Source organism: Nicotiana attenuata, unplaced genomic scaffold (assembly GCF_001879085.1).
Source record: "Nicotiana attenuata strain UT unplaced genomic scaffold, NIATTr2, whole genome shotgun sequence".
Lineage (NCBI taxonomy): Eukaryota > Viridiplantae > Streptophyta > Magnoliopsida > Solanales > Solanaceae > Nicotiana > Nicotiana attenuata.
This window is the reverse complement of record NW_017672414.1, coordinates 16,593-40,347: the sequence shown is the minus strand read 5'-3', so window position 1 is coordinate 40,347 and position 23,755 is coordinate 16,593. Positions and strand designations below refer to the sequence as shown.

General features: G+C 36.7%; 4 protein-coding genes across 4 annotated transcripts; 2 read left to right on the top strand and 2 right to left on the bottom strand.

Moving 5' to 3' along the window:
• Nucleotides 1-773: 773 nt before the first annotated feature.
• On the top strand, nt 774-8,924 carry LOC109213104 (sialyltransferase-like protein 2). The gene is made up of 12 exons (XM_019376862.1): nt 774-1,040; nt 1,166-1,239; nt 3,009-3,098; nt 3,386-3,463; nt 3,645-3,745; nt 4,640-4,832; nt 4,911-5,001; nt 5,075-5,139; nt 5,941-6,095; nt 6,212-6,293; nt 7,009-7,118; nt 8,245-8,924. The coding sequence occupies exons 1-12, from the start codon at nt 953-955 to the stop codon at nt 8,456-8,458; spliced, it is 1,341 nt and encodes a 446-aa protein (XP_019232407.1). The 5' UTR covers nt 774-952; the 3' UTR covers nt 8,459-8,924.
• A 2,885-nt stretch (nt 8,925-11,809) lies between these two features.
• On the top strand, nt 11,810-12,477 carry LOC109213100. The gene is made up of 2 exons (XM_019376857.1): nt 11,810-12,118; nt 12,268-12,477. The coding sequence occupies exons 1-2, from the start codon at nt 11,810-11,812 to the stop codon at nt 12,475-12,477; spliced, it is 519 nt and encodes a 172-aa protein (XP_019232402.1).
• A 2,047-nt stretch (nt 12,478-14,524) lies between these two features.
• LOC109213106 lies at nt 14,525-15,884 on the bottom strand. Its single transcript, XM_019376866.1, has one exon. The coding sequence runs from the start codon at nt 15,685-15,687 to the stop codon at nt 14,872-14,874; it is 816 nt and encodes a 271-aa protein (XP_019232411.1). The 5' UTR covers nt 15,688-15,884; the 3' UTR covers nt 14,525-14,871.
• Nucleotides 15,885-17,085: 1,201 nt separating this feature from the next.
• On the bottom strand, nt 17,086-22,922 carry LOC109213105. Its single transcript, XM_019376865.1, has 6 exons — nt 22,678-22,922; nt 18,325-18,423; nt 18,087-18,195; nt 17,920-17,991; nt 17,777-17,782; nt 17,086-17,455 (listed from the first exon to the last, which is right to left on the bottom strand). Exons 1-6 carry the CDS (start codon nt 22,851-22,853, stop codon nt 17,339-17,341), a joined length of 579 nt encoding a protein of 192 aa, XP_019232410.1. The 5' UTR covers nt 22,854-22,922; the 3' UTR covers nt 17,086-17,338.
• Between the last annotated feature and the right edge of the window lie 833 nt (nt 22,923-23,755).

The window sequence follows — 23,755 nt, the reverse complement described above, 5'->3', positions numbered from 1 at the left end:
GAATTTTGTTTGCTCTTTTACATTTCTCTCATTTTTTTTCTTCGGAAACACTGCTCTCGGAGCCAGGCTTGTCATCTTCCTCAATTTCATTTGCTAAGTCTTACTTTTAATCTCATTTATTTATCATTTTTGGATCAAATCAGTTCGCTTGTCTATCAACCACGTAACAAATTCAACTGTACCGTTTTACGAGTAAATAATAATATATCGAATTTATTTTATGATTATCCTCTATTAATCTACTAGCTCCATAAAGCCCCAACTTTAGTTTTAGGGGCTATTTTAAGCCGATAGAAAACTCCAATTATTAAAATATCAAATCAAAATAATTTGGGATTTCTTACATAAATGACTAGTCAGATTCAATATTTACTTTCTCTTGCCGGTATATATATATATATATATATATATATATATATATATATATATATATATATATATATATATATATATAGGTGGGCGGCGGATATGTGGGTTAATCTTCAAGCAATTTTAAGGGCAACTTATATTATAGTAAATAGGAAGATGAAAAAGTAGGATGATAAAATTGTTTTGGAAACTCTATTTCAAAATATATGTTGTACATTCCAAATGAACGGGTAGATTCTCTATGTTGACGATTGCCTTAGAATCTAAAATAGAATAGTAGTATTTCAGTGGGCAGTAGAAGGAATATTGCAAGTTTAGGAGCCTAAAATGAAGTATAGATAAGTTGGGGCGTCTGAAAGACACGCTTTTAAACTTCATTGGTAAAAACTAAAAATGAAAAAAAAGCACAGGGAAGCTTCCGGTGAGTGTCCACTGATTTGAGAGCGAAAAATTAAGAGAGTTTCAATTTCCTCTTCCAGATCTAACGCTCACCATACTCACAACACACACACACAGAGCAATAGATTCACTGATTGATTGATTGAAGTTCAGAAAATTGGCGAAGTAGTAATATAGATTTTAGATGAAGCTATTGAAGCTGGCATTTTTAGTTGCTTTGGCATCTGGACTTGGAGCTATTCTCATCTACATCACTGGTCTCTCCACTCCACGTGCGTGGATAATTCATTTACCGGTTCTTTTATTCGCACTAAAACATAGAAAAAATTTACTATTTCGTTGTGCATCGACTTGTGAATGTGAATGAATTGATAAATTTTGTTCGTTATATATGTAGATGGATCATATCATGTCTCGGATGATGATTTGGAGGCATTACGAACTCTACAGAGTGGTTTCCAGAAGTGTGTGGTGAGCTGGACTTGTGTTGGTTTTTGGTTATGCGTTTTCAGTTTTGATATGGAAGTTTCTTCTCATTGCTTAATTAAGCTTTAAAGTATCTGAATTGTCAAATACAAAGGTGAATCTCTATTTGTGCACTTCTTTTAGTTACGGCATTGGCGAGAAGCTAGAAAATGAAGGAATCTTAGGCTTCATTGATATATTACTGTCCAATTATTGCTAACTTAGATCGCGGGACGCTAAATCTTAGTCTGTAATCTAGCATATCTAGACTTGTCTGATTGAACGTCTTTTACCTAATATTTCATGTTAAATTACGGTGCAAAGATCAGAATCAGTAACTTGCTCTTTTAGGCAGTAGGCTAATATTGGTTAAGCTTAGGTCAGTGTTTGTTACCTCTCTCTGTGTGTTTTCTGATATCATTAGTTTAATGTCTGCAGCGTTTTCGTTTTCCTAAGTACTATGTGGAATGACATTCTTCATTAGTTTAAGATGAAAGCTGAAGAATAATTTTTTTCTAAGTAAGCAAAAGTTTTCATGAATGCCCAAAAGGCAAGCACTAGGATAGTGCTGGTTTTCACTAAAGAGAACCAACTCTTCACAATCAGCTTTCTCGTAATGATCTACCAAACTATTCTCATAATACATAATGTAATTTACACCATAGAGCTAAAATACTAAAACACTTCAACTTAAAAATATGTCTGAGGTCTTCCATTCACAAAACCCAAGCAATGCAGCTGGTATTTTGTTCTACATCCCCTTCAATTTTATCTGAACTTACATCCATCTCACCAACAAAATAAATCGACATCACTCATTCAACTCTATAAATTTGAGAAACAGTACCCAGAATTCCGCTGCCACAGGGAAATGCAAATAGGTGTTCATGTATGTGCTCCACACTAGTAGCATTTGCTGCATGATTGCAGTCTTCTGCTCTGCAAGTTCCTCTGTGTCAAGCGGGTATGATGCACCGTTAACCAACTAAAGCAAGTGTATTTATAAGGGGCATTGCCATTGGTCTTCCATATCATTTTCCACATCCACTGTAAATCTGAGTCCAACGGTGGTGAGGCTTTGGTAGCAAGACTTCACAGTGAACCTTCCACTACTGATAGCAGTCCAGACCAGTGAGTAAGGTTTGTCTGAAAAAGCACTAACCTGCCCCAAATCTTGGAGCTATGTTATCCGTACTCCAATTAAAGCATTCCTTCTAAAACCAGTGCAGTCGTTCCTAGTTCTGCACTGAGCAATAGTTGCTTCTGTCTCTGCTGCAAAGCTAAATAGATATGCGTACTTTGGCTTCATGAGGGGTTGAAAAAGCTGAAGAATACTATTCTTTGCAATATTTTTGAGAGTTCTGCTTTTTCCCCCTTGGCAACTTCAGTTGCACAAATAGTGAGAATATACTGTGGTTTGGTTATTGTGTTTGTGGTTTATACGTGAATGACCCGAGATTACTATGCTTCAGCTGTCCGATTTTTAAGATTGGTTGACATATATCTGCATACTTTGTCTTCTAGAGGGGTTGAAAAAGCTGAAGAACGCTATTCTTTGCAATATTTTGAGAGTTCTGCTTTTTCTCCCCTTTGGCAACTTCAGTTGCAAAACTAGTGAGGATATACTTTGCTTTGGTTATAGTGTTTGTTGTTTATACATAAGCATGAGAAATGACTGGGGATTAATGTACATCAGCTATTAGATCTTTATGATCGGTTGACAACATATTTCTTCAGGCATGTTTGTTATATTTGCTAACTTTAAAGTGATGCAGAGTGCAAATGGATTAGGTTTACAAGCTGTGAGTGGCAGGGACTATTGCGAGGTTATAATGAGGTTTCCCAGTGAAACAGTTCCAAAATGGGTAAGTTTTTCTTTCGTGCACTGCAACCCCCCAAACCCCCAAGCAAAAAAAAAAACAAAAAAACAAAGAAAAGCTCTCCATGTTTCTCTGTCCTAGCTACCATGCTAGTTGATCTTCTTCTTCATCATTATAATTCTGACACATCAAAAGCCTAATTCTCTTTCTTGCACAAGAACTTGATTGTCCCTCTCTCACTCGATACTTATTTCATAAAATGCAACTTGCAAATAGTTGTTGAATATCCTCAGCTAGTAACTAACCACCTTTTTTTGTTCCACATCCAATAGAAAGATCCAAAAACGGGAGAGCTTGAGGGCTTGTCATATGAGCTGAATTTATGTGAAGCTGTGGCTACTTGGGAACAGGTCACTAAGTTTTTCACTTGACTACAGGATTTAATTTGTACTATTTGTGTTATTATTGAAATTAAGGTGTTCTGCTTCTCCAGCTAGAGCATTTGCTTGAAGCTGGCTTACCTAAACTTTACAGCTTGCGTATTGTTTTACATACAACAATTGATTTAAATACAGTGGGATGATTGCTCAGGTGAGGAACAGTACCACAGTACTCACTAAAGAGTACATTGATGCTCTACCAAATGGATGGGAGGACTATGCATGGCGGAGGATTAATAAGGGAGTACTCCTGTAAGCGTTATCTCTCACTCGACCATATGGTTCTCGATATTGTTGGTACTATCACGTAGAATTCCTTAAATATATAAGTGCATAACTAGCTGCACAAACATGAACGGAATGATTGAATTTTTCTTCAAACAGGCAAATACACTGTAGATACTTGTCCTTCTAATGTAATACGTTATGTTGCTAACTTTTTGGATCAGTAAAGGAAATTTCATTAATAGCAAAAACAGCACCAAGAAAGTGCAGGAATATTTACATCAGAATCATTCAGCAGGCCGCAAAAGGCAAAAAGGCCAGTCTAGCTCTAAGCCATAAACATCACCTGTCCATGTAATGATCCCTATAACTTCTAGCATAGATTCAGCTACATCTGTATACTCCATTTTGCACAAAAAAAAAAGACAGTTAAGTTTTGTCTCTACACTGGATTATACTGACCCTCGAAGCACCTCTGGTTCTTCTCTTCTCGTAAAACCCACCAAATACATGCTGGAATTGTATTCCATTTCTTCAAAATTTCTTTTTGCCTCGTCTTTTCTGAACCAGCAATATATAGTAGCTCATAAGTAGTCTTTGGCATTACAACTGTAGCCCCTATATACCAAAACATAGCTGCCAAAATTGGTGGGATACAGAACACTGTAGGAGTAAGTGATCAACACTTTCACTCTCTTTATGTTGCTAACTTCTTGATCGAATATAACTGAAATCTTCTATGTGATCTTACAGCAGTGTGCAATGTGTATTTCTATATCATAGGATTGTTAACTCTTAATGTAAGGCAAAGTTCTTCAATCTTTGATTAGAACTTGAAGATTACATGAACTTCAACTTCCTGTAACTAAAGAATCTGGGTAGTGTGCTGATTATAGTGGATGCATCACTTTTCTGGTGCAGGAACCGATGTGAGAATAGAACTCTTTGCATGGAGAAGCTCTCTCTAGTACTTCCAGAAAGACCACCTTTATTCCCAAGGCAGTATGGTCGATGTGCTGTTATTGGAAACTCAGGGGATCTTCTGAAAACAAAATTTGGCGATGAGATCGATAGCTATGAAGCTGTTTTCAGGGAAAATGGAGCACCGATACAGGTTTTGCAATCTTATCAACTTCTTCGTTTCACTTGCTTTGGTGTACCCTTAACACCTCCCTCTTTATTGTTTTCACAGAACTACACGGAATTTGTGGGCTCCAAAAGTACATTTCGCCTTCTTAATAGGGGTTCTGCTAAAGCTCTTGACAAAGTAGCGGAGTTGTATGGTATTGGCACCATTCCACTTGTTGTAGGGTTTGATCTTTATTACAATCATGTTAAAAATCTTAAATTCTACAGACAAAGGAAAGGAGGTGCTGATAGTCAAAACAACTATACATGACATCATGAACAAGATGATTCGGGTGAGTATATTCTTCTGTATTTGATAAGCATGGAATTTTAAATTATCTTATTGTTTTGCATGATGTGCATTGACTTAGACTATCTTAAAGAACCATCTACCATTGGAGGAAGTAAGATAATATGTTCCATGGAATTTCAATATTTGATCTGGATCCTGGTGCACTTAACAAACCCATGCCCAATGTTCACCTGCGAGATGATCCATGTTGATATGATGATGGTTAACTATTATCCCAAGCTTACTTGTTAGAAGACTGAATGTGTATTTCTTCGTAGCAAGACAGAGAAGAACAAAATTATTTGTCTGGATGGTTTGGTAGGAAATAGATATGCTATATGGTTAGAGAAAAGAAGATATAAAACAAATGGAGTGTTTAGTTTTGCATCCCAGAGAACTGAGAGTATCAGTCATGTTGTGTAACTACACTAAAATTCTGCAATGTAGAATGCAAACACAACTATAATCATTACACTGACTGTACATCCCAAGCTGACTTGTGTGCTGTTGTTTGGGAACTTCTATCTACTAAGCCAAATCTATGGTGAGTTATTTCTTATATCTAGTTTGGGAAGATGTTTTCCCTTTTGAAACGAAATAAAAACCAGAATTTTGGTTTTGTTGTCTGTGTGTGTAAAATACTTCTTTGTTATGTGCTTCTTGTTATTGTATAGCTAATGTATCCACTCCAAAGTGTTTCGCCTGAAACTAGATATTTCGCCATACGATACAATATAGTTGTTTCTCGGGCAGAGTGGAAATTATTTATTTACACCTTCCTGTGTGGTATGTCTTTCTGTAGGAAGTTCCAATTCTCAACCCAGTATATCTCATGTTGGGTGCATCCTTTGGTTCTGCAGCAAAAGGAACTGGACTAAAGGCTCTAGAATTTGCCCTTTCCATGTGTGATACTGTTGATATGTATGGTTTTACAGTTGATCCAGGCTATAAAGAATGGTAAGATGAAGCTAAAGCAGCTTATAGCAGATTCGTTTTATCTAAATATTGTAGAACATAGTGACCAGATCTTCATGTCCAGCATACCTGATCAGAAAGTGTTTGTATCATCTCAGGACCAGATATTTCTCAGAGTCTCGGCAAGGTCATACACCTCTGCAGGGAAGGGCATACTATCAAATGATGGAATGCCTAGGGGTTAGTGATAACTGCTTTTACAAAGATGCTAATCTGTTTACTTTTCCCCAAATAGTGTCTTTCATCACTTCAGTTATAATGATAAATCTAAGGGGTGGTAAGTTGGCCATATTATGAAGAAAAATATAGTTAACTGCTTAACGTTAATTATCAAAGAAGAAAGTAAGCACTCACAGAAGAGACAGAGAATGGAGATCACAGATTTTCCTGTAACACACTTTCACATACATGGACCTTGTAGTCCAGAGGCGGATCTAGGAATTAAATCCTATGGGTTCAACTTCAAGGTTTTTAGCATTGAATCCATTACATTTTTAAAGTTATGGGTTTATATCTACTATTTTTACAATTTTAATGAATTTTTACATATAAATTTTTACTCCGCGTCGAAAGTTATGCGTTCAATTGAACCCGTTGGTTGAACACTACATATGCCTCTGCTTGTAAATACATCCTGGAGGCAGCCTGGTGCACTAAGCTCCCGCTATGCACGGGGTTCGGGGAAGGGCCGGACCACAAGGGTCTAGATACATCCTGGAGGAACACTAAAATTATACCCTAAAATAGAAAATTGAGAAACAGTCGTAAGAGAACTAGTAACAAAGCACTCGGGCGCTTCCATTTCCAGCTAATGTTACTTTTTTTTTTCTTTCACAGTATTATGAGTTTCTTTCATTGATAAATTGCCAATCTAACTTTTATCAAAATTTTAAAGCTTATTAAAATCCATTCCCCAATGCGAGCGGATCCAAATCGTGTTGTGAAGTGGTTACCCAGCCGCAGCTCAATCACTGCTGCCCGAATTGCATCAGAGAAATTGCTGAGGTAAATGATCATATTTCCTGCTGCCGCAATAACCTTTAATTCAACGGAAAAGGTCCTGATATACCCTTCTACTATTAAAAATTGTTTAAAATTATCCCCCGTTATACTATTGGATCAAAAGAACCCCTACCGTTTTACTATCCAAACAAATGTACCCCTAACTTAACTGACTGGACACGTGGCATTCATCCGAGGCTTTTGGTCTATCCGGTGTTAGATGAGATGCAACCCGCCCCATTCACAAACCCTAACCGGCCAAGTAATTCCTCGTCGAACTGGTGTGTTTCTCTCTCTCAAAATGAAACTTAATCATTGATCAATGTTCCGCCAATATTTCATCTATTTGGGTTTTAACTTTGGCTGGTATTTGTAATCGACTTCTTTTGCCGCTAATTGACGTTTCTCCAGGCTGATATAGTCTCTTCCTATTAGGAATTCCTTTTTGAATTCGATAGTTGAATGGTCTCAATATATATGAGTCCCATATATCTCTTTACATCAATATTTTGATCTGCCTGGAACAACTAACTGGAGTTTTGTGCAAATTAAAACACGAGAGGGTTTTCTTTGGATTTTTAAATCGTAAGAGCTACTGTCAATAAGTACTGTGGGTTATAAACTTTTTGAGCTTGGCAGGTTCGGTTCTTCGAAGTTAAATATGATGGTTTTAGCATTACGTTTATTGGATACCTTGGAGCTGAAATCTCGTTTGGGTGTTCTACTGGAGTTGAAATGTCCATTGGATTGGAGTTGTGAAACTCGAAGATAAGCTTAAAACTCCATTAAAGAAGCTCGAAGCTTCAAGTTCAAATATCGAGTTTGCGACGGGTAGTGAGGCGGGTCGCATCTCATCTAACTCCGGATGGACCAAAAGCCTTGGATGAGTGCCACGTGTCCAGTACGTCAAGTTACGGGTATATTTGTTTGGATAGTAAAACGGTAGGGGTTCTTCTGATCCAATAGTATAACGAGGGATAATTTTAAACAGTTTCTAATACTAAAGGGGTATATCAGGACCTTTTCCGTTAATTCAATTGTCAAGAAATCCACATCCCAATGAATCTCAAGTTTCTTTATCCAAATTGTTTGACAATTTCATTTAAGCTCGGTCTGCATGTCTCTACAGGAGGGTAGGAGCCGGATCGACCAATCTTTTGGCTACATGTTCCATCATTAAGAAACAGAAAGGAAAGAATGTGGACATGTCAAATCTTAGAAAAGCAGCCGTTGAACACCACAAATATGTGAAAGGCACTACAATGTATCCTTTGGAGCACAATCCAGGACATGGCCAACTCTGCACAGTTACCAATAAATTGATAATCAGAAAACTGAGCTAACAATAAGATCATTAGACCACTGAGGGTTATTCTGTGAAAAGGGCCTGGCGTGCCGTTGGAAGATAGCCTGCCAATCTTCTTTTATGTGCATTTTTTGACCACTCAACTGTCTTCAGAATCTGCAGCGCTTGAGACCTGTGAATGTTACAAACAACGTTGGTTTAAGCCTTGTTGACGAGGCACGTGGAAGGTTAAGGTGGCTCTTACCAAATTATACGACATGAGTTTTCCATTTATTTTTGTATTCTTTTGGCGGCTTGTATGGGACAGATTATATTCTTTTTTAAGTTTAACCCTCTTAGATGTATATCAGCTAGCACCTCTCTTCTACGGGTAGTTGGTTTTAGCATGAAATGAAGAAGTCAAGCAGTAACTGGCATTATTTTATGGATTAGAAAATTTAGGCTCTTTATCCATTTAATTGATGGCGTCATTCAGCAACAAAATTTCATCTTGAGATATAAAATTCATATTTTTGTTCTTTTTCGGTTTTTTTCTTTCCCCTTTCCTGTTTCAAAACACACACCATTGGAGTTCTTCAATTCTTTTTTCAATGAGCAGCAAGGGCAATGGCTCCACCACTTCTGACGTATATAGTTGGAAGATATAAGATATTCTGTTCTGAAGGAGAAGCCAGAAATGAACATGGTTGCCATTATTTTTCAGGACCACCGCATTGCTATAATATGGCAATTGAGCAGTCTGAAAAGTAATCCGATATCGGTTCAGAATGAGAGCTAGAAATAACCATGGTGATAAAAAGCCACTTATATTTCTTAACTACCACATTGCCGTAATCCAAGTATTTACATCCTCGCAAAATGATTCTTACATCTCTTTGCAAAGAAAGAATTTAACTAAATTTAGTAAAACAAATATTATATAACTGATCAGCATGCTAGCTCCCCCATGCTACAGGCCCTCTATTGATCTATATGGGAACTATGCAGAAATGTATCAGAAAAATCTAATACAGAAATATATATATATATATATATATATATATATATATATATACAAAAAGAAAAAGTAGTGTTTGCTCCGGTACAATGGTTGCTAAGCTAAGTTTAAGAAGCTAACAACATCCAAAAAATTAATTGGGCAATTTACAGGGGCAAGAGTGCACCAGCTGTATAGGTTGGTTAAACAGCTAGCCTTCAAAGTGTGTGTTGGAGTCGAAATTCCATCGAAACATCTATGGTTCCTTTTATTCTACAAACACCAAAAAGTAGTAGCTGGGATCATCCTCCAAACTTTTTTGATAGCTTTATCAACTCCACAAAAACTCCAGCATTCATAGGCATCTCTTATTGACTGAGGCTGGCGCTGCACCCAACTCAGTCCAAAAACAGAGAAGCAGTTCCAACGTTCTGCTACAACTAGGCAGTGTATATTTTTAGCCTCTCCCTAAAGTAATAGTCGACAATATATATATATATATATATAAAATATACAAATAATATATATTTTTAATATACTTTTTAGCTAGCGAATATAATTTATTTCGGGCGACAATCTAATTTTGTTGTTGCCCAAAATAATAGGCATAATGCGTCCAATCAATCAGGAGAATTGGTGTACTACTAAATTGAGCTATCACGCACATCAAGTCCATAAACGCGTGGAAAGAACCATTATCTGTCCAGGATCATGTTTCATACCACCTGACTACTTCCGTCAAAGTCGAGAAACCATCTGGCCATACAAAAGGACTCAAAATTAGAATTACTAGCTAGAATAGAAACTGCAGTTTGCTGGCTCTAGAAGATATATAGGGTTCTGCACGAATCTGGTGGCCTTGCTGGCCCAGAACTCCAAGAAGCAAATAAAAGGTGAGCTGAAGCACATAGAATAACAAAACAATCTAAACAATCAGTTCGCTCGTTTCAATACTAGTCCCAAAACATTCTGAAAATCCACCTATGTGAAACGCAGAACTCTCAGAAGTTCTGGAGCTGTTCTCAGGTACAGCTTTCTTGAAGAAAGATTCTGGATGAGCACCCAAAGATTAATTGCAGAATCTTCTACGCTGTGGATTCAGAATAATCAATAACTTGTACTCCCTCCGTCCCAAGTTAGTTGTCAAGTATTACTTCTAGAGAGTCAATTTGACTAATTTTTTAGACTAAATTAGATTAGATAAACTCAATATTTTAAAATTAAATTTAGACATTCACAAACTATTCAGCAAGTACTACACGTGCAATTTTTCTCATATCAAAATGATCGAAAAAATACATTTTATAACATTAGTCAAAGTTCACATAGTTTGTCTCGCAAACAAGACAACTAATTTGGGACAAAGTAAGAGAAGCTCGCTTGCGCTGATATTTATCACACTGACAGCAGATTCCCTTTCTCCTAAAGCCGGTCAAAAACCCACCAAAGAGAAAGGAAGCATTTCCGACCACAATTTCCGCCAAAAACTGAATCTAATGCAGGGAAGTTTGGGAGGGCAAGCAGGGGACGATGTAAGGTTGTAATGGGCGCATTGAAGTTCAGCCTCTAAATGAGCAGTAACTGTGGTCCAATATTATTTAAGAAAATATGTATATACTAAGTTCGCACCAACTACAATGGCACCCACATCCACTGACCTAGAATCCAAGATCCGTCTGTGTGTGTGTGGGGGGGGGGGGGGGGGGGGGGGGGGGCACTAACATCCCACTTTTGGAGAGGATAGGCTTGTCTGTGCTTGCACGTGAGTTTTTGCTTACGGTTGCCATATAAGGGCAAAGAGGACAAAGATATTCACTTCACATCCTGTCCTCTACTTGTGATGACAAGCCAACTGTTCTGATGGTTAACAAATGACCATCTTGATCAGGAGGCAGACCTAATCTCATTTTCGATGAAGAAGCACTTCCTAAACATCAATTATGCAACACAAAGTGCTCAGCAGGGTCACTGTAACTCAAGTATGTCTTCCATGTGGTTTGTCATTCTATCTAAAAAAAAGTTCCACAGCAATGTGGTTGGGCCCCTGTCATGACCTAAGCCCGCGGCACGAATTATCCGCTTTGGGCCTAGGCCCGCACGGATATGCCTTTTTAGGCTACGCCGCCTTGAGTCCCAAAAGCGCGCTCCATATATAGCTCATTCACTTTCTTCTCTCGAGCCGATGAAGGAGGGTCAAGTAGGACTAGCAGGCTTCTAGGTTGGCAAGTTTCTGAAAAAGGGGTGCACATGTCACCTTAGAAAAATCCCACATCGGAATGGGAGAGGAAACACAAGTTCACATGGTACGCGCGCTTTTAGGGGGCTCGAGGCAGCGTATCCCAAAAAGGAAAATCCCTGCGGGCCTAGGCCCAAAGCGGACAATTCATACCACGGGCTTAGGTCATGACAAATATGGTATCAGAGCGCCAGTGCATTGAAGCAGCTCCTAGTGTGGATACTATGCATCCACCTCCCTCCATCATGGAAAACACACATCATTCAGCACAAGAATTGGTAATGACAGAACATGCTCAGTCATTCAGCTGTCAAATTTGTACCAATGTGCTGTTACCCGACCGAAAATTCGTGAACCAAATTTTTTGTTCCCATCCTTTCTGTGTCAATTGTATCATAAAGTACATCACCCTCAACCTTGAGAACATATTCCGTGTCCCTGCCTGGATAGCGACTAGCAAGCTTGCTAAAAGCCACGTCGTTTTCGTCTGTCAACTCCTCGCATTTTAACCCAGAGTGCCACGGAATCATGCAGCGAAAGCAAAAACTTTTCTTACAATTGGGACAAATTTAGTGCTAAGCTTTTTCCCCACTAAGTGTCCATAATCAATGCCATCTGATTTGGACGGTAACAGCTTTTAGACCCCATATCCTCTCGGGATCTTGTGGGTCCAGAGCTATTTGTGAAATGGGGAGATGTGCTATGTCGGTCCTCTGTTTCAGTGTTTCCGCATTGTTACCGTCCAAATCAGAAATGTGGGGCATTGGTTCTGGACACTTGTGGGGAAAAGCTAAGCGCTCAATATGTTCCAGTTGTAAGAAAAGTTTTTGCTTTCGCTGCATGATTCCGTGGCACTCTGGGTTAAAATGCGAGGAGTTGACAGACGAAAACGACGTGACTTTTAGCAAGCTTGCTAGTCGCAATCCGGGCAGGGACACAGAATATATTCTATATTGTTCTCAAGGTTGAGAGTGATGTACTTTATGATACAATTGACACAGAAAGGATGAGAACAAAAAATTTGGTTCACGAATTTTCGGTCGGGTAACAGCACATTGGCACAAATTTGACAGCTGAATGATTGAGCATGTTCTGTACTACCAATTCTTGTGCTGAATGATGTGTGTTTTTCATGATAGAGGGAGGTGGATGCATAGTATCCACACTAGGAGCAGGAGCTGCTTCAATATGCTGGCGCTCTAATACCATATTTGTCATGACCTAAGCCCGTGGCTCAAGTGTTGTGCATTTGAATCAGATATCTGAAAATCTGAAAGATCCACTCTATTCAGATTTTGGATAGTCGGATCGGATATCGGTTACGTTTTTTAAAAGTTGGGATATTCGGATCGGATTCGGATTGGTATAATTTTAATCCAATCCGACCCGAAATCCGAATTATATGGACATGTATAAATAATAGACTTGCATTTTAGGGTTAAGTCTTCTTATTTCATCTGCCTCTCTTTAGACTCTTCTTTTCTTAGTTTATATCGAAGCCCCTCATCTCTAACTTCTGTCAAATTGCTCTGCCTGCTTCTCTTAAGTCTTATTTTTGTATCTCTCATTCTGAGTCTCTTCTTCCTATTGACGGACAACAACGCTTCTCCCTTATTAGACATTTGTTTGGAATTTCAGTTTATTTTATTTTGCTATGAAACTTTTGTTTTGTCTATGGCTATGAAAGACATTTGTTGCCTTTCAATTTAATAGAATGGTGAATAGCAGTAGCCTTAAAAAGTGCAGTAGCCGATTAGATTGTTAGTAGCCTTAATAAGGCGTACAATCCGATTAGAAAATCAAAAATAATTATCCGATCCAAACTTTAAAACCCGATCCAATCCAATTAAATTTGGATTGGATTCGGATTGCATATTATAAAATCCGAAATCCGAATTTACAATTCGAAATGTGCTAAGTCCGATTCGATCCGACCGATGCACAGCCCTACGTGACACGAATTGTCTGCTTTGGTCCTAGGCCCGCATGGATTTGTCTTTTTGAGCTACGCCGCCTCGAGCCCCAAAAGTGCGCGTACCATGTGAACTTGTGTCATTCCTTATATAGCTCTTCACTTTCCTCTCCCATTCCGACGTGGGGTTCGTCTAAGGTGACATATACACCCCTTCTTCAAAAACTTGCCAGGCTAAAAGTCTGCAAGTCCTACTTGACCCGCCCTCATCGGCCCGCCCTCCGTCATGGGCATCACATGCTCTGATAACATATATGTCATGGCCTAAGCCCGTGGCAAGAATTGTCCGCTTTGAGCCTAGGCATGCACGGACGCGCGCTTTTGGGGCTCGAGGCGGCGTAGCCCAAAAAGGCAAATCCGTGCGGGCCTAGGCCCAAGGCGGACAATTTGTGCCACGGGCTTAGGTCATGACAGCCCCACAACAGTTTCACTTAAGCAAGAAATCTTTGAGACTAACTGTGAAGCTCAGAGTTCACATTATGATTGCCAACTCCCAAAACCAAGCAAAAAGTTAAAAGTCAGTACCACACAGTTCATACAAATATGATCTTGACATGGACATACAAAAGTATAAGAACACATAGGAAGTGCAAACCACTATAAGTTTATTCACAGAATATTAGTTTCACACAGATGATATAGACCCAACAATATAGCAAACACGTCAATAACCAAAATTCTGCAGCACCAAGTACAAAATTGGCTACTGAATCCAAATTAACCACACATTAGATAATGGCTGAAGAGAATGTTGTCTAGAGCTCCTTCCCATAAAACAATTTTCTACCTTATCACAAAGAAAATGTTCTCTAGAGCTCCTCATGCTACAATATATTGAAGATATAATTCACTGAATGCTGCAGGTACTCTAAGAAAGGAAAAGAATGCCAATAGCACAATCCCAGGGTCATTTGGAAAGTAGCAGCAATGTGCACCCGTGGCGCTTAAATAAGATTGAAATGATGTTTGGACATCAAATTTATTTGGAAAACTAACAACTACCGTTCATTTATGAATGACGCATCTCTATATTGCAGGTCTCAAAGTTTTGATCTATTTAGGACAAAATTAACAAAGATGTTACCAACAGTTAGAGCACTATACACTACAAAACCACACTAGTATATCAGAAGTGCATTCTAAAGTCTAAACTACTAAAATATCTGCAAGAATATGAGGTTAAGCTGCAAATAATGCTAATGATCAGCAAAATTTCAACAGTAAGTCTATGCAACTACAAAAGCCTTACAGGTCATGCTCCTCCACTCAAGAGAACCCTTTATTTAGATTCTGAATTGAGCAATAAATTTTTCTTCGGGATCCGACTGCACTGATTCCCATATCCTTAAGATCCTCCAACGTTAGCATTGGTAAAACCTCATCGTCAACCTCATGAATCTCAAACAGAGAGGCATACCGACCAAGTCCCAGCTGGTTCAGCCACACCTTAACCCCATTCCTCTGTGAACCCCAGTTCCAATCTCGGGCCTCTGTATCAGTAGTTGGGCCCTCCTCTGAAACCCTAGTCGCCGTCTTCCTACCATTCACATTACCAATTCCTCTATAAATGTCAATATCTATATTATTGTCAGGGGAATGAACTGGGCTATGTTCTGAGTTTTCATTATTCTCCAAATCCCCCACATCAGTACTGAGTATTTTGTCATCTTTGGTAGCCCAACAAGACCTCATTTTCTTGGTTATTGGACCTTTCTTGGATTTCAAATTCCTAATTTTCCAACTACCAATGGCAACATTATCCAAATTTGCATCCCCGTTACCCTCCTCCTCAACATTACTCCTATTATTCAATTTTTTCTTAAAATTGCTATTGCCATTAGGGTTAGTATCAACTAGGGTTAGGGTTTGATTACTTGATAAGTTGGTGAGATGATGATTTTTGGAAACCTTGTTGGACGGAGACTTCATGAGAGATTTGGGCCTTCGCTGGTGTTGTTCGAAAGAAGAATCGTAGCCGCCGATGTCTCCTAGACGGACGCTGGGACGACGGTGGCGTTTGGAGCCGACGTTGTCGTGTGCAACCATTGCTCCGTCGTCCTCCGGTGACGGAAACTCCGACATTTGACAACTCCGGTTAGGGTTTCGGGGAAGAGAATGTGAAGAAAAAGGCGTACATTGAGGAGAGTAGTATAGATGTATGGATAATTGTGAAATTAAAAGGGAAGTGAAGAAGAAAAATGGAAGGGGGAATTTTCAGTTTCTTTTTTAGATGAAAGAAGTGGGCAGTGGGAGGGAAGATTTTGTGGAACGTAAAAGGTCATTTATATATTTAGTTCTAGATGCATGCCACGTCACACGTACTGAGATTATAAGATTGAACGGTGTGGTGGGATCCATATACCGGCTAGCTCCACCACTTATGCGGCGGTTGCTGTCTTCTCATTTCCGGCACCCTGTTTCATTTTATACATCCAGTTTGACTTGACACAAAGTTTAAGAGAAAAAAAATAATTTTTTGGAATATATGATCCTAAAAGTTTAAGGGGCAAAAACTTTATTGGGTCATGATATTTGTGTGACTATAAAAACTTCTCAGTAATGATAAAGTGGTACAATAAAAAATTTAAAGTTAAATTGTTTTCAAATATAGAAATGTGTCATTCATTTGAAATGAACTAATAAGTGTGACATTTAAATTGAAACAAATGGATTTTTTTTTCTTTTGGCGGCTCAATAATCATAATTATAAAGTTTTACCACACATTTGAGAAAAGATGTTGATTAGATTATGGATTTAAGTGGACTCGTGTGATCAAAATGTTTGTATGACATGATGATATACTCCTAATTTTAGACTATGAAGTTTTACTTATATTCCTCCTATTTAGAAGCGAGAGTTGGGGCTCTTCGTCGTCCTGCTTATGCAATTACAACAAACTACTTTTTTTTGTATTAAAATCAGAGGTATTTTGGTCTTTCTGTTATGTTTTACACAACTGATTTTTTCTGACGTGGAAGATAAACCGGTTCTCGCTTTTGGCACTATTAGCTGTTCTCCTAGCTCTGCAACACTTACGTTTTTGGTGGTTATCCCCTGATGACGCGCAATTGTATGGTCCGGAGAGGCTTAGTTTAGGGGCTTAAGAACATCACTACCTACAATTCTATACTAATTTCAAAGTGCACAAGTGGGGTCTGGGAAGGGTAGTGTGTACGCAAATACTTGAGGATCTTATAAAATATAAATATCAATACTATACTTGCATGCATTGTATACTACTGAAGTGGATGCCTCTTCCTTATTCACACCAGTGAATCAGAGTAAGTACCTTGCACATCACATTCAGGGATGTTAATCCAGCAAATTTAGGATTGTTAGCACAATTAATGACCTCTTAAAATCAACATTTTTGGATTTGAATGATATAGAAAATTTCATGTCTAAATAACTACCCATTTTCGAGTTTGAGTTGTGAACGTCTATTGATTTATACGCCAAACTGATTAGCATAGTTGGAATTGGTGAAAATAGGTTATTAAGAATTGGACAAGGTGAGCATCTCCAAAGTTGCATAGAGAAGTCGGAATTCAGTAGTTGTTAGTCATACAAATTTTGCAGGCAGCTCTAGTAGGACTCATGCGATATATTTTTCAGTTCGTCAAAATGCAGTTACAAGGATTTACAGTTGAGATGTGTATCCTCGCTGAGACATTTCCTTTCACTAGCTTAAAAAACGATTTCTATATGGGGCTATGCCTTTGTAACAGAATATCAGTGCTTTTTCTTCGCGTTCCCAGCACTTGACTTTGATGGAGTAGAAACAACTCTCACGAACAATAGGACGATGAGAAATACAGAAACATGGGATCCATAATTTGAGAGCAGCTTCTGCACAAAGACAACAAGTATTATAAACAGATTTTCGTATCACCTTGGAAAAGAGGACATTAACATAGCTGTCACTACAGGTAATGAGAGTATATATAATACTAGTGAAATGTAGAGAATTTGAGCAGAATTTGAACTATTCCGAATAGGATATAGCTCCTACATTGGTCTTCCCTATTCCTGAAACAACTTCCCCATATAAACTAACAGAAAGGCATCTCCATAATCCCCCACTTGCTTTTTCCATTTTGTGGCAAGTGAAATGTAGAGAATTTGAGCAGTGGAGAAATGGTAGATAATAAAGAAGAGGTCTCAAATTACCTTTGCCTGAGAGTGTGCAGCCAGTCCAAACCAGTCAGATTGGTAAAAGAAGAGACAATGAGTCAGAACAGCAAAAAATAGTTACAGAACAATTAGAAGGAACCCTTAATTCATGCTTGTGCAAGGAGGAAAAAAAATGTTACCAAATCTAATTTGTAGGAAACAGCTTTTTCTGCAAAGGTTTCTAGTGGCGGAATAGGGGTAGAATATGCTTCCTGCAAATGGTCAATGCATGGCAAAAGTAGAAGTTGAGAAATAAAAGCTGAAGGCAACCAATAGGTCTCTCCTAACAGATTTTCATTAATCAAACCTGTAGTTTTGATGTCGTAGGGATACGGAATGTTATGGCAGCAGGCGCGCTATAGTAAGTTGTTTTCACTTTGGACTCCCACTCAAAAGAGTGTGAAACATGAGAGCCACTGCCAATCACATGTAGCAAAAGAATTGTACTAAATGAAACAAACAAACTCGAGGAAAATTTGGAGAGGCATAGGCCTCAAGTAATAGGAAGTGAATACAAGTTTGAATGTGCAAAAGATTTAACTTACGCATCAAGTCTTTCCCATGACTGAGAGGTGTTTGCAGCCACAAAATCAAATATTTCCGGAGACCAGCTATCATCAGTAAGACTTACATCATATATAGCACTGCACAAGTTCACAAAAGATAAACAAAGTCTTTTCAGATAGATTGAACTTATCATCCTTCCACATGAAGGGTGAAAGCAGGACCTCGTAGTGATGTGCACACCCACTCAAGTAAATAGGTATGCAGTATGTAAGCTTTACTATATCACAAATAAAAACACGACTTGTGGTACGTTGATCCAGCAGCCAACGCAGGTGCAAACATATATTAACATGCCATACATGTTTAGGATTAAAATATGAGAACAATATGAATTATGGCGATTAACTTGTGCAAATTAAGATAGATCAAAGAATTTAGCATAAAATGATATAAATCTTTTCCCATTGGAGAATATTCCTAATATTTTATGAATTGTCAGAAGTGTCACAGCTCAAATTCCCAAGCAAGACTAGAAAGAAAGATTGAAGACAAGAAGATGCAAAAGCCGCTATGAACTCCATCATAGTAAAACAAAAAAATTTAATCAAGTAACTCCATCATAGTAATTTCACTATTAAGGACGCAAATTACTAGAGCCATCCATATGACATTGACAGTCTTTAAGCACGCAAATGATCGGTTAGTAGAAAATACAGGAGTACTATTTACATGGAAAGTATATATAAACAGTAGTAAACATGACGTGATTTTCTTTGAAGTTTCCAGTTCTTACTTCATGTCACTTTCTTCACCCATCGCTTATCTATACTATTATAAAAGTGGGAACCTCAAAAGTTAAAAGTTGAATTACCAAAATACCCTTCTAAATAACTACTATTATTTAATAATAGTATTTAAATGATATTAAAAGCTAAATTGGATTTGTCTTTCTCGAAAGGTTGTGACCCTCCAATTTTGCAACTAATCGTTTGAGTTCTAAAATTAGTTATTGGTGGCTTGTAATGAAAAGCTACATTCTTATATACAAGTTTGTGTCAGCCATTGAATTGTGAAGAAAGCCAACCTTTTAACATTAATCTGCATTAAGAAAAACCCAATATCACGTTTTTAAGAAACTCAAAGTCAGTTCATTATTGCAATCTTAATTACACCTCTTAAGGACCGCGAGAGTGTATCATCTGAATGCCTTTTTTTCACGGAATACTTGATGTTGGATAACTAAGTTAAAGTTTCATATAGAACAGGATCATAGGTGCAAGAAGGTGGCCAGGTAATTTTGCTCTGATTTTCATGGATCACGTTTTCTGAATTGTCAAAGAACTATATCACTTGAAGGAATATATGATGCCACAAATAGCACAAGCAAAGAAGTAATATACTTAAGAAAATGGCAAGGATGATTTAAGGTAGATTTTAGTAAACTGCACCTATATAGATACTTTGATAGAAATTTATATGGTATCTTTTTTAATATATAAATACAAAGTCTTATCAATATCTTATTCTTGACTATCTGCTAATGTTGATTTTACAGTGCTATTAAGTTTTCTTAGGTTTATGCGTGTAATGAATCATTTTCTTTCGGTTTCATGTTTCAAATAAATATCAATTTCGAAACTATATTTTCGGTGTTTGGTTTCAAAACCAACTAAATTGGTATCAAATTTGTTCTTTTTTTCTTTTGTCATCATCTTTATTTCAATTAATTTCCTTTGCTCTTTTTTCCTATTCTGTTCTATTTCAATTGTAGTGCTATTAAGTTAATTTTAGTTCCAAGTTTCAAACAAGGATTAATTATATTCCAAAACTATATTTTGTGGTGTTTGGTTTCAGAACCAACGAAATTGTTATTGCATTTGATTTCCTTTTTCTTTTGTCATCCTTTAAAAGAATCCTTTGTATTTCAACTAATCTCTTGCTCTCTTTTCCAATTTTATTCTATTCTATTGATATGGTGAAAACTGAAAACTAACAGTTCTTACGCATTTATTTAGTTAATTTAATTATCCAATCATATCTTTTGATGATTATCATTTCTAATATTAAAAATTTTAAGAACTCAATCACGAAAATAATATCCTCCAATGGTAGGAAAATAAATTCATAAGAAAAATATTTTTCAAAACATTTAAGCCAACCAAGGAAAATAAATGACTAAAGATTACCTTTTATATATATATATATATATATATATATATATATTATAGAATCAAACAAATATTTTATAAATATAACCATAAATCAAATGTGATTTTTATGATTGGTGTTAAAAAATTATTTGATATCGACAAACAACTCACCATACGACGATCTGTATAGATCATTCATACAAACTCTTAGTTTATTCCTTCGTGTAATATTTTAAAATATCATTATTACAAGACTTGCATTCACATAAAAAGCACATCCTAAGATACTAATAATTATAAAAGTGAAAACCCTTAAACTAAAAATTTAAACTACTTAAATGTCCTTCTTAAAATCTAACTATCCTACAAATACGAAATATTAAATAAAAAAACATGAAAATTTATTTGAAGGGATGTTACCCTTCAGATAAGTCAGTAATGTTAAGAATATATCCTATTTACCCTTGCTATTTTTGAAGGGACATGAAGCAAAATTTGTAAATAAAAGAGAATAAGGGAGGTTGGGACAAACATATTCTAGAGCTTGGTTTCATAGCCACCCGCAGTGGCAGAAAGAAAGAGAATTATCAAAATTTGCAATAAACTAATTAGCAGATACGATAAATACAAGTTCCTTAACTCTATTTCCTTAATTGTGTAGTCAATTAATATAGAAAAATTAAATCAGTGTTTCATCCTTTTTTTCCTATATTATTTCTGTTATATGATAAACAATGTAAGCATCGGGTTGGAAACTATTGTTCTTAGTTTTGTTAAGACGGTCTTTGAAATTGCAGTAGTTACATATAGGGTTACACCGATTGTTCTTTGGAGTGTTGTAAATTTTAAATAATGTGGATCGGACGTGCAACTAGCCTGTTTTCATCTCGCTCTTTGTGACCATGAACTTACTATGGAATTACCAATTTTATTATTTATTTTTGGATATTGGAGCCATTGGTTAAGGACAAACTTTTTATGGTAGATTTAGCAAGTTTTAAAGTTAACATGTGAGTGGGAAAAAACTTTCTCCGTCCATTTTTTTTGTATTGCACCAAGTTAATATTTGTCTGATTATTATTAATATGCCCTTTCTTTTTAATTATTTCTTTAGTACATATCACAAGATTTATCAAAAGAATTCCCCTAATAGATGGTTTGTTCATTAACGGATAACTACTACTCCCTTCGTTTAAAAAATATTAGCACATTTTCTTATGAGTCGGTTTCAAAATATCGGCACATTCCTATATTTTCTTAACGAACAGTTATTATAACAGACAAATGCTATGACTCTTTTAAGACCACAAGTTTCAAAAGTTTGATAGACACACAAATGTTAGGGCATATTTAAGATCATAAGTTTTAGAAGTCTTCATTTCTTTATTAAACTTTATGCCAAGTCAAATTAAAACTAACAAATTAAAATGGACGGAGTGTATCAAATATAAGAGTATTCACCTATTTTCTATGAAGTTAATTTCATATCCAACATTTTGATAAGTTAAATATTCTTGGTGTTTATGATATTATTTAATTAAACTTTGATTGTTCATCTCCGTATATTGAGACTATATCTAATCTTTTTTGACCTGGACAAATAATTCACCATACTAACGAATTGCTTGATTATTCGCAAAACTTTATATTTATTATTTATGTGTATTTATTTATTCAGATAATTATTTTATAATATTTATATTATTACAAAAATTATATAATATATAATTTAGTGTACACGTGTCGAGAGACTAGTATGTTAAAATGCACAAGTCTCGTAACATATCCTCCACCTACCCTGTACATGCCATCTATTTTTATACCCTCCAAACATTAAGAACCATCTAGAAATGATTTCTAAAGATAAAATATTTTCCACAAAATACATTTCCTATTAAGATATTTTAAATCATACCAGGTCCAATTTTAACTATTTTTCTATGAGAAAAATAGACGACCAAAATGCCGGGTTTTTTTTTGGCACTAAAGGGTCGAGCTGAGTAATTAGACTGTTACTGACTTTAAATTAAAAAGAAAAATTGAATTGACCCCAAATTCCCTCATTCAATTCAGACTTATCTTACAAACAATCCATTCTAATATAAACAAAGTTTCAGAAAGAAAGGAATCAGATTGTTCAACACACATGCATACACATACAGAAACATACATTTTGCGCTTTTGGATTTGAGTATAAGGTTACATAAAGCGGTAAAAAATAAAAGAGCAAGGAGTACTAACAGAGATCCATGGTTATAGACGTCAATGGAAACGGAGACACGTTCGGAACCGGACTTGAGCTTAACGACAGATGCCTTCTTGTGTGCCACTACAAATGGAGTTTCCGACGCCGCCGTTAAAGAGGAAACTGCAAACAGAGCTAGGACGGCCAAGATTGTCAATGCTGCTGTCGCCATTAGGAAATGTTTTCAAAGAAAGAAAATGATATAAACGTGGAGGAAAATATATTAGGGCACGGTAAAAGAGGTTAACGTCATAAATAAATAGGCTGTAGTAGGCTGTCCCTACCTTAATTAGTCTTCTTATAATCCAAAAAAGCCCACTATATAATTTGAGCCCAAATAATACAAACACGCAATTTGCACAAATAAAATATTTCTAGGAATTTTTAACTCCTATAGCAAATGTTGATACCTTATTTATTTTAAATAAATACCCTTTAAAAAATTATATTCCATAGCTATCTTTTGATTTTTATAGCCAAATATCTATTTATTGTCACTTCCTACCCTTAAGCCATAAAATACGCTTTGTATTATTTTTCTCTCTCATTCCTTCAGATTTTTCTCCACCCTCTCTCTCTCAACGCCTGTCTTTCTCCATAAATACAACCATGATTCTCTACTGATTCATCTCAATTGTCGAACGAAATTTTCATTGTCACTGGCCTGGGGCTCTAAATCAATGTCGAAATCAAGCCCTAGAGAGAAAGATGGAGGTTCGAAATTCGCTATTGGAAGGTAAATTGGGCCTGACAATGAAAATTTAGCAGATTGTGCAATGGGCTTTGGTAAAGGGACCACCATCGGCAATGCCGACCAATTCTACGTCGTCACCGACTCTTCCGACGACAGAAGCAACCCTAAGCCGGGAATCCTCCGTCACGCTGTCATTCAAAAGGAGCCATTGTGGATCATTTTTTCAGAAAGCATGACCATTAGATTACATTAGGAGTAATCTTTGATGTAATTACTCAAAGATTACGCAAATACAGAAAAGCTTTGTTGGAGTAATTACATCAAATACAGGAGTAATTGTTGCAAAAACATGACCATTACTCACTATCAGGTATTTTTGA

Excerpts from the sequence above, each read along its gene's own strand:
- LOC109213104 (XM_019376862.1), top strand. The coding sequence starts at position 953 with ATGAAGCTATTGAAGCTGGCATTTTTAGTTGCTTTGGCATCTGGACTT. Across the intron at positions 3,099-3,385 it reads GTGAAACAGTTCCAAAATGG|AAAGATCCAAAAACGGGAGA; the intron begins GTAAGTTTTTCT and ends CACATCCAATAG. Across the intron at positions 5,002-5,074 it reads CAAAGTAGCGGAGTTGTATG|ACAAAGGAAAGGAGGTGCTG; the intron begins GTATTGGCACCA and ends TAAATTCTACAG.
- LOC109213100 (XM_019376857.1), top strand. The coding sequence starts at position 11,810 with ATGGTATCAGAGCGCCAGTGCATTGAAGCAGCTCCTAGTGTGGATACT. Across the intron at positions 12,119-12,267 it reads CTAAAAGCCACGTCGTTTTC|CTTTTAGACCCCATATCCTC; the intron begins GTCTGTCAACTC and ends GGACGGTAACAG.
- LOC109213106 (XM_019376866.1), bottom strand. The coding sequence starts at position 15,687 with ATGTCGGAGTTTCCGTCACCGGAGGACGACGGAGCAATGGTTGCACAC.
- LOC109213105 (XM_019376865.1), bottom strand. The coding sequence starts at position 22,853 with ATGGCGACAGCAGCATTGACAATCTTGGCCGTCCTAGCTCTGTTTGCA. Across the intron at positions 18,424-22,677 it reads GTCTATAACCATGGATCTCT|TGCTATATATGATGTAAGTC; the intron begins GTTAGTACTCCT and ends GAACTTGTGCAG. Across the intron at positions 17,992-18,086 it reads CTACGACATCAAAACTACAG|GAAGCATATTCTACCCCTAT; the intron begins GTTTGATTAATG and ends GACCATTTGCAG.